General features: G+C 45.8%; 1 protein-coding gene across 2 annotated transcripts in view; it reads left to right on the forward strand.

Annotated features, from left to right (window-relative positions):
- The window catches only part of FSTL1 (follistatin like 1), a 51,125-nt gene that overhangs the window by 24,418 nt on the left and 12,581 nt on the right, over nt 1-14,126 (forward strand). For both annotated transcript variants that reach the window (XM_033855788.2, XM_004313196.4), the window contains exons 3-6: nt 8,836-8,940; nt 11,636-11,765; nt 12,598-12,630; nt 13,915-14,045. In XM_033855788.2, coding sequence (XP_033711679.1) covers nt 8,836-8,940; nt 11,636-11,765; nt 12,598-12,630; nt 13,915-14,045 — 399 coding nt within the window. The remainder of the gene's footprint in view (nt 1-8,835; nt 8,941-11,635; nt 11,766-12,597; nt 12,631-13,914; nt 14,046-14,126) is intronic.

Below are 14,126 nucleotides of genomic sequence, written 5' to 3' on the forward strand. Positions count from 1 at the left end.
TGCACAAGGACCCCATGGGTAACCTGCCTTCCTTTCTGCTGCTCTCTGTGCTCATCTTGTCCCTTTGTCTCAGTTGCCCTCAGCCCTCCATTCCCACCCTTTCCTCCTGAGCTCATTTGTTCTCATCATCTACACAGATGATGTCCAGATGTGCACCTCCAATCCTTTATTTTCAACTTAGTGGGATGTTTTACTGTCCCTTTAGACTAATGTCCATAACTGACTCATCATTGCCTGCCCCTCTTTCATTCAGCCCCTTCCCAGGGCTCCACTCTGATAGACACACCAGCAGCCTTCCAGGCCTTCAAAGCCAAAGATCTTGGCAGCTCCCTGGATTTTCTCCTTCCTCTCTTCTGTCTGGTATGTTGCCAGATCCCCTTGTTCTTTAGAGATTGCTCTTGGATTTCTTCCTTTCTCTGAATCCATGTCACTACCTTCCATGAGACTTATCACCCCAGACTCTTTCTAGCTGGTTTCCTTGTGCCCCCAATTCCTCCTGACCTATTTCTTCCCACATACCACCACCCAACTGTTCTTAAAACCCTCCTGCTAGGGCTTCCCTGGTGGCGCAGTGGTTGAGAGTCCGCCTGCTGATGTAGGGGACACGGGTTCGAGCCCTGGTCCGGGAAGATCCACATGCCGTGGAGTGGCTGGGCCCGTGAGCCATGGCCACTGAGCCTGTGCGTCCGGAGCCTGTGCTCCGCAACGGGAGAGGCCACAAGAGTGAGAGGCCTGCGTACCGCAAAAAAAAAACAAAACCCTCCTGCTCAGAAACTTACAGATTTTCTGTCCAGATCCTACCATTCTTCAGGACGAGTCCCACCTCGTCCATGAAACCCATCTCCTAAGGTCAGCCCCATTGACTTCAGGACTGCATTGGTCTGTGTGTGTTAGTTTCATCTCCCGGACTACGTTAGAAACTTCTGTGAAGGCAGAGGCCACATCCTGTACTCTTTTAGAGTATATGCCACAGGACTTGTACCATGCTAGTCACAGGCTGTTATCCTTTTTTCTTTTTTTTTAAATAAATTTATTTATTTTATTTATTTATTTTTGGCTGTGTTGGGTCTTCGTTGCTGTGCACAGGCTTTCTCTAGGTGCGGCGAGCAGGGGCTACTCTTCGTTGCGGTGCACGGGCTTCTTATTGCGGTGGCTTCTCTTATTGCACAGCATGGGCTCTAGGCACGCAGGCTTCAGTAGTTGTAGCACGTGGGCTCAGTAGTTGTAGCACGCGGGCTCAGTAGTCGTGGCTCACGGGCTCTAGAGTGCAGGCTCAGTAGTTATGGTGCACGGGCTTAGTTGCTCCACGGCATGTGGGATCTTCCCAGACCAGGGCTCGAACCCGTGTCCCCTGCATTGGCAGGCGGACTCTCAACCACTGCGCCACCAGGGAAGCCCCTGTTATCCTTCTTGTTTGTTGTTATAGGCATTATCAAATACGCTTTCTGAGAGGTTTAAACTCCTTGCTTTGGCTTTCACTGAAGAAGCCTAGAGGACTATCCATACCCTCTACTTTGTCCTTTAAAATGGACAAGTCTCAGGCAGATGGTTGGAAAACAGAAAATGAATACCATGCTCACACCCAACAGACTAATTCAGGGTGGAGAGTCGTCTGGCTTAAAAGTTTCCATTCAGGGTTCTGATGAAACTGAAGGGTGAAATTGTGAAACCAGGGAACTTACAAAAAGCACCCTTTAGGAAGACTGCCACGCTATCTTGGGAATTCCCAGGGGTCACTCTGAAGACTATTGACAGATAGTGGGGAGCCCAATAGCCCCTGTCAGAGTGGCGTCATTGCATGTGCCTGAGTTGGGGAGATAGCATGGCACTCCACAGGAAGACACCCAGCTCATTGCTGTGGACCATGACCTGAAGGCATGGGAGCAGAAATGCCTACTTACCTCACACACAGCTCAGAGTTACAGCCTCCTCACTGCCAACAGGGATGAATACTCTACCCTCATAGACCCTTGTGAGATTATTTTCAGTCCATGTGAAAGGGCCTAACATATTGCTAACTCTGTGCTTACTAAATGCCACTATTTGTTTATGCTATGACTGGACAAGACCATTGCAGAAAACTGAACTTACCATTATATAGAAACCAAACATCCAGTCTGCCATGCTGTATCTGGGCCACCTCAAAAAAGTCCTAACATATGGAGGGGGAGGCATTCCAGAGACGGCAGGTGAGCAGCTGGGAAGGTGAAAGGGCTTCCATATGAAGATGGCAGTGTAGATCCTTGTGTGACAGGGCCAGCACTTAGGAGAATGTGACAGAATCTGTAAAATAACAAAGACAGTGGTTAAGGTAAACAGCTTTGTCCCATTTGAAATTTGAAAGTAGACATTTCCAGGCACACAATACATTATCACATAATGAGTAGAAAATGTGCTATCCTGTAAGCTATGATAGAGGCTGGACATAGAAATTAATACAATGAAAAAATAGATAATTCTTGAATGACAGATCCATAATAGAGGTTTTTTGTTTTTTTTTTAATCTTAAGGCTAATCCTCTTGGGGGTGTTGCAGCCCTTATTTTGATATCATGAAGCTTAGCCATGCCTTACCCCAAACATCCTGAGTGCATTGTCGCTGGCCACTGACACTGACACCAACCTGAAGGACCCCAAATGACATTTAATGTAAAAAACGTTTACTGAGCATTTTTCTCTGGCAAGACAATGTGGTGAGTCTGTGGGAAGCCAAAATGTGCAGGCGTTTAGTCTACTTGAGATACACTTCGTGTGCATAAAATATTAAATAGGGCTCTGACTGACAGACTAAAGGCCTCAAAGCCTTCTTGTTTATGGTGAGTCAGATTGACTGAGAAGCTAATTAAGCTTCATTTTCGGTCCTTTTACTTGTAAGGCCCACTTCCAAAGCCCTGTGCCCAATTTTGCAGTCATAGTGGTGTATTCTTTTTATTAAGGGGGGCCCCCTCAACTTGTTTAAGCTTCAGGCCCCACAAAACCTGGGTCTGGCCCTGGTACCTAAACCTTAAGATGAGGGATTGGCTGTGAGCACCCACGAGGGAGGGACAAACACAGTGCCTGTTGCCAAGCGCATCAGAGCAACTGCTAGAAGTCACTCCTTCCTCCTCTTTCCTGGAATATGTAGGACGCAGCAACACACTCTTCAGAGAAAAAGAATCAGAGAATTGAGCAAGGTCACATGATGCTCCAGCCATATTTCAGGGTCCTGAAGTGGCCTTGCTTTCTTCCTGGCTTTCTCAAGCCTGTGCTACTGGGTTCCATTCCAGAACGGCCGTCCCAGCCTGTGCCCCACCCAGGTCTCCTGCTCTCCCCAGTTCTGTGAATTCCTTTGTCCCCAGCTCTGGTGCTCAGCATATCTGAGGGGCCCTGGTGTTCCTGTGAAGTTTCCATGACTAATTCTGGCAAAGCAAGGAGCGCCTTTCTCATGTCAGCAAAGCCGCTCTGTCACAGAATAGTGGCAAGGGGAGCCAAAATTCCACCTTGGCATATGTAGGGCTGTTTTTTTTCAAAAAGAAAGTTGGGAAGGAGAAAAGGGATGGAGGGGACAGAGCCAACCCAGTTCACATTAGTGAAATGATGATGGTATATTAAGCTGACAGTTTTATGGCTTTGCTTATAAGCTTCCTCCCCTGCCAAAGCACACTGTTCTTCCAGAAATTGTTTTACTTCAGAAGACTTCTTTTAAACATTCAAAGCATATTTTATGTTCAGGCTTAGTGCTGGTCAGCCCAGAGACTCAGACACCCTGTCACCTCTACTGGTGGTTTTGCAAATAACTGGTTTTCCCATGGCTTGCAAAGGATCTTTTTCAAGTGCAAAGATAATTTCTGTTTTGTTTTTTTTTTTTAGACCTTGGATCCAAGACAATACCTTTTCTAGCTCTGATTTGTAGAGAGGCAAAGTGGTTTAGTGGAAAGAGGACTGGAAATAAAGTCTGGAGACCTTGGGCCAGGACCCAGGTCTGTACCCATGAAGTCTTGGACCAGTCAATACAGCTGTGAGCCTCCATTTCTTCTTTATCACAGGATGTTACATCTGGAGGGGGCTTAGAAGTAACCCCTGCCTGCCTATCCTAAAAGGTTTTGAAAATAAAAGTAACAGTAAAAATTACAGACTCGTCAAAATTGCTGTTCAAACAGAAAGTATCATTATCACCATGCAGTGGCTCAGAGAGGACGTTTTTCCCTGGTAAAAGTCAGCAATGTTCTCGGTCATCTTTTACCAAGGAGAATTTGAAGTGTGCAGATGAACATGAGACCAAACCCCCAGAGCATGGCTTGCGACACATAATGAAAGCAACATAAAAGCAAGTCAAGGAGAGGATGTAGAAGGATAAAGCTAGAAACTTGATGTTTCTCCATAGGGAGCAAGTATTTTGTTGATTTTTCTCAATATATCATGGTGGCCTCACTTCCAGAACACATTCCCTCTCTCCACTCAGTCACACAGGTATATTCAGACAACCGGTTCATATACCTGCGACCTCACGCTCCCAGAGAATATTCAGATGCCAACGTCGTTATCTCTACGTAGATGAAATTCTCATACAGCTTTGGGACCTAATTCCTAAAATTGTTATGGTAGTAAAGCAGACAATTTTCTTTCCATTGTGAGAACTGCACTGCGCCTGTGACTCCTCCCTGTACCAGCCCTTGTAGCTGTACCCTCTCCCTGCAGCTCATTTGACTGTTCCCCATAAGGGATTATCAAGACTCTGGGGTCAGGCTGATCTGTGTTCCAGTTCTGACGCAGCTCTCGCTAGTTATGTGGACTCTGCACATCACAGAGCTTTTCTGAATCTTATAATTCCTCCCTATCTGTTACATGGAACTAAAAATATGGAAACCTACACAGACGTTGTGAGGACAAAGAGATCTGTGAAGAGCCTCACTCAGTTGTAGGTGCCCTGATTAATACTAGCCCTAGGCCCTGGTCACCCCCCACAAGATTGCGGCCTTACACCTGGCAGGTTTTTGTCTCCAGCCTCTCTCCAGGCTGCCCTGCACTTTGAGTCGGTATTTCCAAGCTGGAAGGGACCAGACACAATATTCGAAAGCACCACCTTCATCATGTCACCTGCCCCGTCCCAAACTTCCCAGGGTCTTCACTGTGCATCAGATCCATGGAGAGCCCCTTGGATCACCTGGCCTGACCCGCCCCCTGCCACCTGCGAGCCCCACCTCATCTCTCTCTTCCTGCATTCACACACCAGGCAGCCATTGTCCTGTACCTTGAGCATGTTCCTGCCATGTTTATCCCCTCTCAAGATGTTCTCCCTCACTCAGAATCAGTCACTCAGCAGACAGGTAAGAGCACCTAACCCTCTGAGGAACTTCTCAGGAGCCTCAGGGATGCTCCTGACATCCCTGCTCCCAGAAAACATAGGGCTTGGAGAAGGGCTTTCAATGACACAAAGAAAATTTTCTGCCTTATTGATTTCTACATGACAGCATGCCTGTGAATGGGCAGAATAGAGGGCTGGTGTGCTGTGAGGGCTTCAGGTTAGATGTTTTTTCCCAAGTCAGCAAATCCCTGGTTCTTGGTGTCCTGATGCCCTCAGGGCACCCGCCCATTCTCCCACCCCGCTTTGTCACATGTCGATTGGGAGGACGGAGCTGGGAGGAGCTGCTGAAGCCAAAGCTGCGCTTCTGCATTGCAGCTCCAAGCTCCGTAAGACAAAGAGAGAGATTGCCCCCTATTGACAGATGTGCCACCTGCAAAGAGGAATGCTGTTTAGCTAGCATTTCTCTGTGGTCTTCAGACACGATAACAGGGTTGTTAGGCTCTTGGTTTTTTCCATTCGGTCAGTGCTGCTCTCAGTATTATCATTCAGTGTAAGGAAGGATGGTTGGGGACTTGACAGCCCAAGGTGATGACAGCATCACGGTGGGAAAATTGTATGAAAATCAGTTGCCCTCTGTGATAACGGCCGCTTCCTGTTGTGTGACAGGCACTGTGCTGCATGCAGTACATCTCATAGAACCCTCCCACAGTCCTCATAGGGATTAGTGTTCCCATTTTACACACTGGAAACTGAGGTTTAAAGAGAGTACCTTGCCCACAACCATGGCAAGTAAGGAGCAGAGGTGGGAGGTGGACATCAAATCTAACTCTGTCATAGCCTTGAGCACTTTCTCCTGACATTGGCTAATTATGCAAATCAAATCCCCATCATAATTTTTTTAATTTTCAATCTTATAGATATGAAAATAAATCAAATATAAAAGAATAGTTTTCCCTTTGGTTGGGTAGAACCCTAGCTCTGCCACTTTCTACTTATTTAAGCTCTTAAGGCTTAGTTCCCTCATCTATAAAATGGGGATAGTTATGATGTCTGATTTACGGTGTTGTCGTAGAGCTTAAATAAGATCCTGTAAAATGAAATTCACTTAGCAGGGCGCCAGGCATTTAGAAATAGGAGCTTAGTCACCTATTGTCTGAAGATCTGGGTTGGAATCCTAGCTCCTCATTTTTAGCTGTGGGACCTTGGGCAAGTCACTCGACCTTCCCATTTTGTTTCCTCATCTATAAAATGTGGTTAATAATACGCATGTTTTTGCAGGGCTGTCCACAGTAAGATGAAATTGTATGTATGAAAACGCTTTGTAAATTTTAGTAGTACTATTCAATTATTAGTCATTATATTTTATGTAAAGGGTATCTGTTTCTTTAAATGGGTTTTTGAGAATTATTTCTGAAAAATGACTTGGGTTGAGTTCGACCTATCAGTAAAAGCTTTTATTTTTAATACTCACTAAAAACAAACATAAGATGAAAATAGGCTCTGTAAATGCCACAGGTTATTCTTCAGGAAACTCTATAATCATTAAAATGAATAATACTTAGCAAGCAGCTTGCTTTACAGTTTATGATGCAGTTCCAAATATATTATCTCATTTCATCTTCACAAGGTAGGGCAGGTATTTACCCCTATTTTACAGATGAAGAAAGCAAGGCTCAGAGAATTGATGTGACTAATTATGGACATACAGCTAGTAAGTGGTAAAGGCTTGTGGGACTGTCTGCTGGTGTGTCTTTGAGTGTAGGCATATGTCTGAGCATGCTTTTTTATGCAGTAGTGTGTCTTTAACTCACGTGACACACTCACTGGGGGTATATATTTGTCTGTAGCCCTCAGCATGTTGTTTCATGAAGGGGGAGAGGAGAAGGTAGTCTTATGTGAGATTTTTTTTTACACTGGTCAGCAATAGCCTTTTCCTCTTCATTTTTAGAGCTGCTTGCCATTCCCAGGGAGTTTCCAAGAGGGCCCTGCCTGGAGAATATACTAGATTTTATCTCCACTCCTGGTATAGGAAACAACAGCTCTCCAGTACCCCCAGCCTGCTGGGAATTACTTCCTCTTTCTTTGCTCCCTGCCAGCTTTATTGAATTCGCCTTAGCAACATCCAAAAGAGAATGGGTTTAGCAACAGCTTGTGAACCAATGAAATGCGAGCATGGCAAGGGTTTCTAGACCAATGGGAGCCCTGCATGACGGGCAAGCTGGCTCAGAGAGAAAATAACCTAGAGTTTGCAAAGCAGCCTCCGGGTGGCAGCAGACCAACTTGTATTGGACATACCCTCTCAGCCCTCAACATCCACTTTGTTTATTGCTTTCTTTGACCTTTTCTTGGATGTAAAACATTTACCGACTATAAGAATTTTACAGTTACAAGCTTTGCGGGTGTGAGTTTTCTGCATGACACGGCAGACACGGCCTGAAGGATGGAATCTTAGGTTCCATCCCCCAGCTTTACTATAGCCAGTCCCACGACCCCATCCCAGCCTCTGCCATCTTTGTTGGTTCTTCCACGGCCAATGCTACCCCAGTGGGCAGAAGCCTGGAGGCACTGGTGACTGCCTACCCATGCAGTCAAGAAAAGGGCTCAAGAAATCACATTCTCCTTCGTTCAGCCTCCACTACTGCTGACCTGAGTGGCAGATGAGGTGGGACTAGCTTTCTGCCACCAATTAATAGGAGGGAAGGACTGTGTCACTGACAGATTAGTGCCTGTGAACACCCACATTGTCAGTGGCACAGACTGGGACCATTCCCTGCCTTGTCAGTTTTGCTGCACATGTCTGAACACAAATGTCTGACCACAAGTGGTTTGAGAACAGGTCTGTCTGTCACGTGATTCTTTGGCCCTCTTGGTCTTGAAGCCAGAGGCAGATATGGGCAGGGGCTGCATAAGACCATGTCGAATAATAGCAGATCCATGTTTCCAATGGTTTAACCATCCTTCTTTTGCCTTTTGAGATGGCAGTGCCTTGAACACTGCTCAGTGAGATTTTGGTCCTTCAGATATCTGTATTTCTCTCAAGCATTTCCACTTCTGCCTAGCTTGCTCTTCTCATCCTGTAGGAGTCAGTTAAGGCATCTTATCTTCAGAAAGTCTTGTTTGAGTCTCACCTTCCTGTTGTTAACACTTGCTCATTGCTTTCTAGAGGTCTCTTTAGTCTGTTTCCTTGGATAGCCATGGAGCTTCTTGAGGACAGGGACTATGCCTTTTTATCTCCAGTCCTTAGCCTAGTATTGGCATTTAATGGGTGCTCAATAAACGTTTTAGAAGAAAGGAAGCCTGCAAGAAAGAAGCTCTTGCTCTTTGAGAAACAATCTTAGAGATTCATAGGGAGCTGGGCCTGAGAGGGAGCAGTGCCAGCAAGACTGATGCTGGCTGTTGGGGAGAACTTCTGGCTGTTTAGGACCCTTCAGCACCATGAGCCTCGACTCTAGGCCACGGCCCGAGGCTGAGACATAATCACCACCATTGGCTCATCCGGAGATGGGCTCATCTCACTGACACAAGGGTTTCCTTGATGATTTTGTGTTTTAGGAGGAACCAAGGAGCAAATCCAAGATCTGTGCCAATGTGTTTTGTGGAGCCGGCCGGGAATGTGCAGTCACAGAGAAGGGAGAGCCCACCTGCCTCTGCATCGAGGTAAGTCCCGAGGGTGGGAGCCAGAGTGTGGTTATCTCGCTGGAGCTACCAGTCTGCAGAGCAGTGCCAACGATTTCATCATCTTTATAAAAGCACACCTTGTCTATCTGAGAGAAGTGAAATTTTTATCTCAGAAGTTAAAAATCAGATGTGAATGTAGGGATATTTTTCCTTTTAAAAAATGTTTAGCTTTAGAAGAGTTTTAAATTACAAAATTAACAATTGCTTTTTATAAGTCAAGTAGTACAGACATTTATGCAAACATAAATATAATAATCTTCCCCATAACCCTCAAATCCCATTAGTCTGAAATAACCAGTATAAACAGTTAGGTGTTCCACACGGGTTTTTTTTCTATGCAGCTATAAACATATAGGGTTTCCCCCTATTTTATACAAAAATGGGATCGTAATATAGACAGATCTAGATATATGCAACTTGTATCTTATACTCATTAATATATAACAACAACCCTCTAGGTCAGCATATATAGTTCTAACTCATTTTTTAATAGATCAATATTTAGTGATGTACAGGAACCAGATTTATGTAATCATTTTCCTATAGAAGATGGACATTGAGGTTGTTTCATGGATTGTTTGCCACTACAAACAATGACATCTTTCTACAAATGTTCTTACATGCTGCTGGCTTTATCTCTGTAGGATAAAGAGTCCCACTGGGGCATGCTAGGTCAAAGGATATGCATATTTTAAAATACTAGATGGAATGCAGATTTCTCAGGTTTGGTTTTGTTTTTAATGAAGTTTAAAAAACAAAGTGACCTTTTAAGAAATACTTCTTTTGTAGGCAGGATTCTTGCTCTTGGCAAACATAAATAACCTGGATGTGTGCCCTTTTTTCCCCTTTCTGTCAAATGAACCCAAGACTGGAAATTCATCTGTAATTCTACACGTAAATACACCCACCTTAGTGCCCTGTTGAAAGATCCTGACCCATTGTCCCAGAAAGGAAGTCCCCAACTCAGAAACCTGCAAACCAAATCTGCTGGGGACTCTGGGATGTCCTCACTAGTGGTGTTCCTGGCCACTACGTGGCCATTTAGGGTCCAGAAACCTGGTGTCTAGCCTCAGCTCGGCCATATATCATTGTGTGATTTTAAACAAATTAGTTGCCACTGGATGCCATAAAGACAGACCATGTTTGGCTTTGCTCAGGGCCAGCACATGGTAAGAACCCAGTGGTAAGTATTGGTTAAAAGAAGTTTGTCTTTCTGGGCTTTGGTTTTCTGGTCTATAAGTTGGAAAGGTTGGGCTACTTTCCAGTTCCAGGGTTCTGTGTTCTTTTACCACAGCTGCTCATTTTTACTTTAGTGCCTTTGTTAGGTCTGAGCAGAACTTGCTCCCCCCTTACCCCTTTCAAAAACCATGGAAGTCTCAGGCTTCCCTCCTGCCAATGCAGGGGACACGGGTTTGAGCCCTGGTCCGGGAAGCTCCCACATGCCGCGGAGCAACTAAGCTCGTGTACGACAGCTACTGAGCCTGCACTCTAGAGCCCACGAATCACAACTACTGGGCTCACGTGCCACAACTACTGAAGCCCCCCGCCTAGAGCCCGTGCTCCGCAACAGGAGAAGCCACCGCCCACGCACCGCAACAAAGAGTAGCCCCCGCTTGCTGCAACTAGAGAAAGCCCGTGCACAGCCAAAAATAATAAATAAATAAATTAAATTAAATAAATTTAAAAGAAACTAAAAAAAAATCATGAAGTCTAAAGAAACTGAGCTTGCCTGTCACAATGGCACTTTATATAGTATAGCCAAAGTAGAATCAGGTTGCCAAGTGAACCTTAGTTCATTTACTGTGTAGTACTTCACAAAGACCCAGGCACCCCCTGCCCCTGCCTCACAGCAACTGTTGTGAGATTAGGAGAAAAACAAAATACTAAATAAAGCCAGAGAGCAAAGATTCTTGTAGCTAGACCCTGGAATAAGTGAAGAATTGGGGTGATGGGGGGTAGGGAGCTGTATGTGCCTGTCTTTCAGTCTCTCCACATTCCCAGCTCTGGCTGTTTTGTGTCGTAGAATGTTGGAATTTAGGGCTTCCCTGGTGGCGCAGTGGTTGAGAGTCCGCCTGCCGATGCAGGAGACACGGGTTCGTGCTCCGGTCCGGGAAGATCCCACATGCCGCGGAGCGGCTGGGCCCGTGAGCCATGGTCACTGAGCCTGCGCGTCCGGAGCCTGTGCTCCGCAACGGGAGAGACCACAACAGTGAGAGGCCCGCGTGCTGCAAAAAAAAAAAAAGAATGTTGGAATTTTAAGGGATCTTAGATCATCCAGAGACATTGATTGACTTTCTACAAAGTGATAAAGTGATAGATAATCCAGATTCCTGACTTCGAATAAAATGCCCTTCCTGCTAATTTGATAGGGTTGGAGTAGGGGGGATTTATTTCTTTTCATTGAGTAGAAGAGATGACCCTGGGCCAGGATCAGCACAGAGCACCACGAGGGGCTGCAAGGTGATGTGGTCCCTCTAACAATGAGTGGGGTAAGGTCACTGATGCCAGAGCTGAGGCTCCCTGTTGCCCTGGCAGGATAGAAGGCATCTCTGCTGGTGGGGACTCCCCTCACAAGATGGCTCTGTGTGCGTGTGCGTGTGTGTGTGTGTGTGTGCACGTGCACACACACAAACTCAGCCCTAACTGCACCAACGTCCTCCGCGGTCTGTTTCAGCAATGCAAACCTCACAAGAGGCCTGTGTGTGGCAGCAACAGCAAGACCTACCTCAACCACTGCGAGCTGCATAGAGATGCCTGCCTCACTGGATCCAAAATCCAGGTCGATTACGATGGACACTGCAAAGGTAAAGAGTGCTCTCATCACCACATCACAGCTCCAGCTGGGGAGCCATGGAACGGAGCAGTGTGGCCCCCTGGAGTCCTTTCCACCCTGAGCATAGGGCCCAAAGCTGTGGAGACCACCCAGTTGCTTGGAGAGGCATCCCCTTGGTGCTCATGAGCCTGCTGGGTTTGCCCTGGGTGGCCCAGGCCTCTGCCCTGTGCTTCCTGCATCAGATTCCCAATGTGGCTTTCAGTGCTGTCTGGAGATGGATAGTGGGTGGGGAACCACATCAACAGTCAATAATATGGTAGCATTTAACTGAATTCTGTACCTTTTTAGAAAGCAGATAAATTTCACATATCCTATGCTTTTTAAATTTGGGCACCTCTCAGCCCTGATAATATTATACTTCCTCTAATTCACACTCAAACCATTGCTATTATGGTAAGAGGGAAGGGGTCCCAAGCTTGTTGCTACCTAGACACCAGCCGCCTGGCCAGCCTTGAACTTCCTTGGAGAAATAAGAAGCTGTTTCCCACATGTTGGTCTCCATTTCTTTGTCCATAATGATTCTGTATGAATTCTCAAACTCCCAGCAGCACCGCGCCCCCCGCAAGCTAACAGTAGGAGGTGTGAGATCAGGAGGGTAACTCAGTGGCCTCAAAATGTCAAACAAAGCAGGGAAGCAAAGATCCCCAAACGTGGGACCTGGAAGGAGAGGATATAAGGACTCAAGACGAAGTGATGGAAAGATATAGTGGCCCCCTTAATGTGGGCAGTTTTAATCCTAGCAATACACAGAAATTTCTTTTTTCTTCACTTTGCATTATGCATTTTCTCCTTTTGTCTTGCAGAGAAGAAATCTGTAAGTCCATCTGCCAGCCCAGGTGAGTGCCTGTTTTTTCTACGGTGTGCATCTTAGGGAGGAAATCCCATGTTCCACAATCCCTGCCAAAGCTCACAAGATCTTCAGTGTGTCAGAACTTGTGACCCAGAACTAGTCACTCCTCAACATAGCTCACAAAAGCTGCACAACTGCATTTTTTTGTGCTTGTCACGGGAAGCAGCTGGTTGGGTCAGAATGTTGGCTGTGTTTTCCATTTTTGCTGAGTAATGATTGAACTGCAAGGATGGGAAAGCCACCAAGTCCCTCCTTCAGTGCTCTGTGAGACCTGCGGGTGTCACAGAACAAGGAGAATCAGATAGGACAACTCGTTTTGAAAGGGGTGATTGGAAATGACAGTGAGACTCTTTCCATGGTTTTCTATGAATACAAATTTAAAATTCCCTCATGATTTATAGTTACCAGACTCCTTTAGCATACACTTTTCCTTAGATCCTCACAATAACCTTGTGAAGTAGCTTTTACTATAATTACCTTATAGATGAGGAAATCTAGGCTCAGAGAAGTTAAGTGAATTTCCCTGAGTCACACAGCTAGGAAGTGGCAGAGTGGGGGAAAGTGCCCATAGTTTCATTTCCCTGGCTCAGTGCCCTTTTCACATCCCAACATGTGTTGCCTCCAGGAATTCCCTTTTGCCAAGGCTTTCCCTTCTCTGCTTCCCCATCCACTGGACTCTCAGCCCCACCTGTTGTTGCCATGTGGCTTACAATGAACAGCTCTCCAGAGCAGGGCTTCAACATGCCCTTCCTTGGCCTCATTTTCTGTTGTTCATAATAAAGTATAAAATTTAAAGTGGGAGAAGTTTTTAAGTGAGAGAGACGAAAAGCTATATAGAAAGAATCAGAAATCCAGTGCATAAAGAATTGTAATGTTTTCACTTATTCGTTTATTATTTCAGCTCATTTTTGAGCCAAGAGAGCTGTTCTATTGATTGATTGATTTTTTTTCCCCTCAGCTTCCTAAAGTTAATGAAAATGTCCTTTATTTTTCTTTCTTTTTTCTCGCCTTAGCAACATAATCTCTGTTTCAACATTCTCAAACTTTATATTTTTAGACATGAGCTTGAATCCTGGGTTAGATACTTTCTAGTGTGTACCCTGGGCTGACTCCTCTGTACATGTGTGTGATGATCCTGTTTCCCTGGATTGCTGTGAGAATTCAGTGAGATGACACATGCAGACTCCTGGGCACTGAGTCCCCATGTACGCGGTGCTGGGTGACATTGGGGTCCTCACTGCTCGGCTGACCTCTCTCCCCTTTCCTGCAGTCGTTTGCTATCAGTCCAACCGCGATGAACTCCGGCGTCGCATTATCCAGTGGCTGGAAGCGGAGATCATCCCAGATGGCTGGTTCTCTAAAGGCAGCAACTACAGTGAAATCCTAGACAAGTACTTTAAGGTAAACCAGAGTTGGAGTCAAAGACTGTTCAGCCCGGAGAAAGGGAGTCTTCCTCTTCCATTACCTGATCACATCTTCCCA

Source organism: Tursiops truncatus, chromosome 4 (assembly GCF_011762595.2).
Source record: "Tursiops truncatus isolate mTurTru1 chromosome 4, mTurTru1.mat.Y, whole genome shotgun sequence".
NCBI lineage: Eukaryota > Metazoa > Chordata > Mammalia > Artiodactyla > Delphinidae > Tursiops > Tursiops truncatus.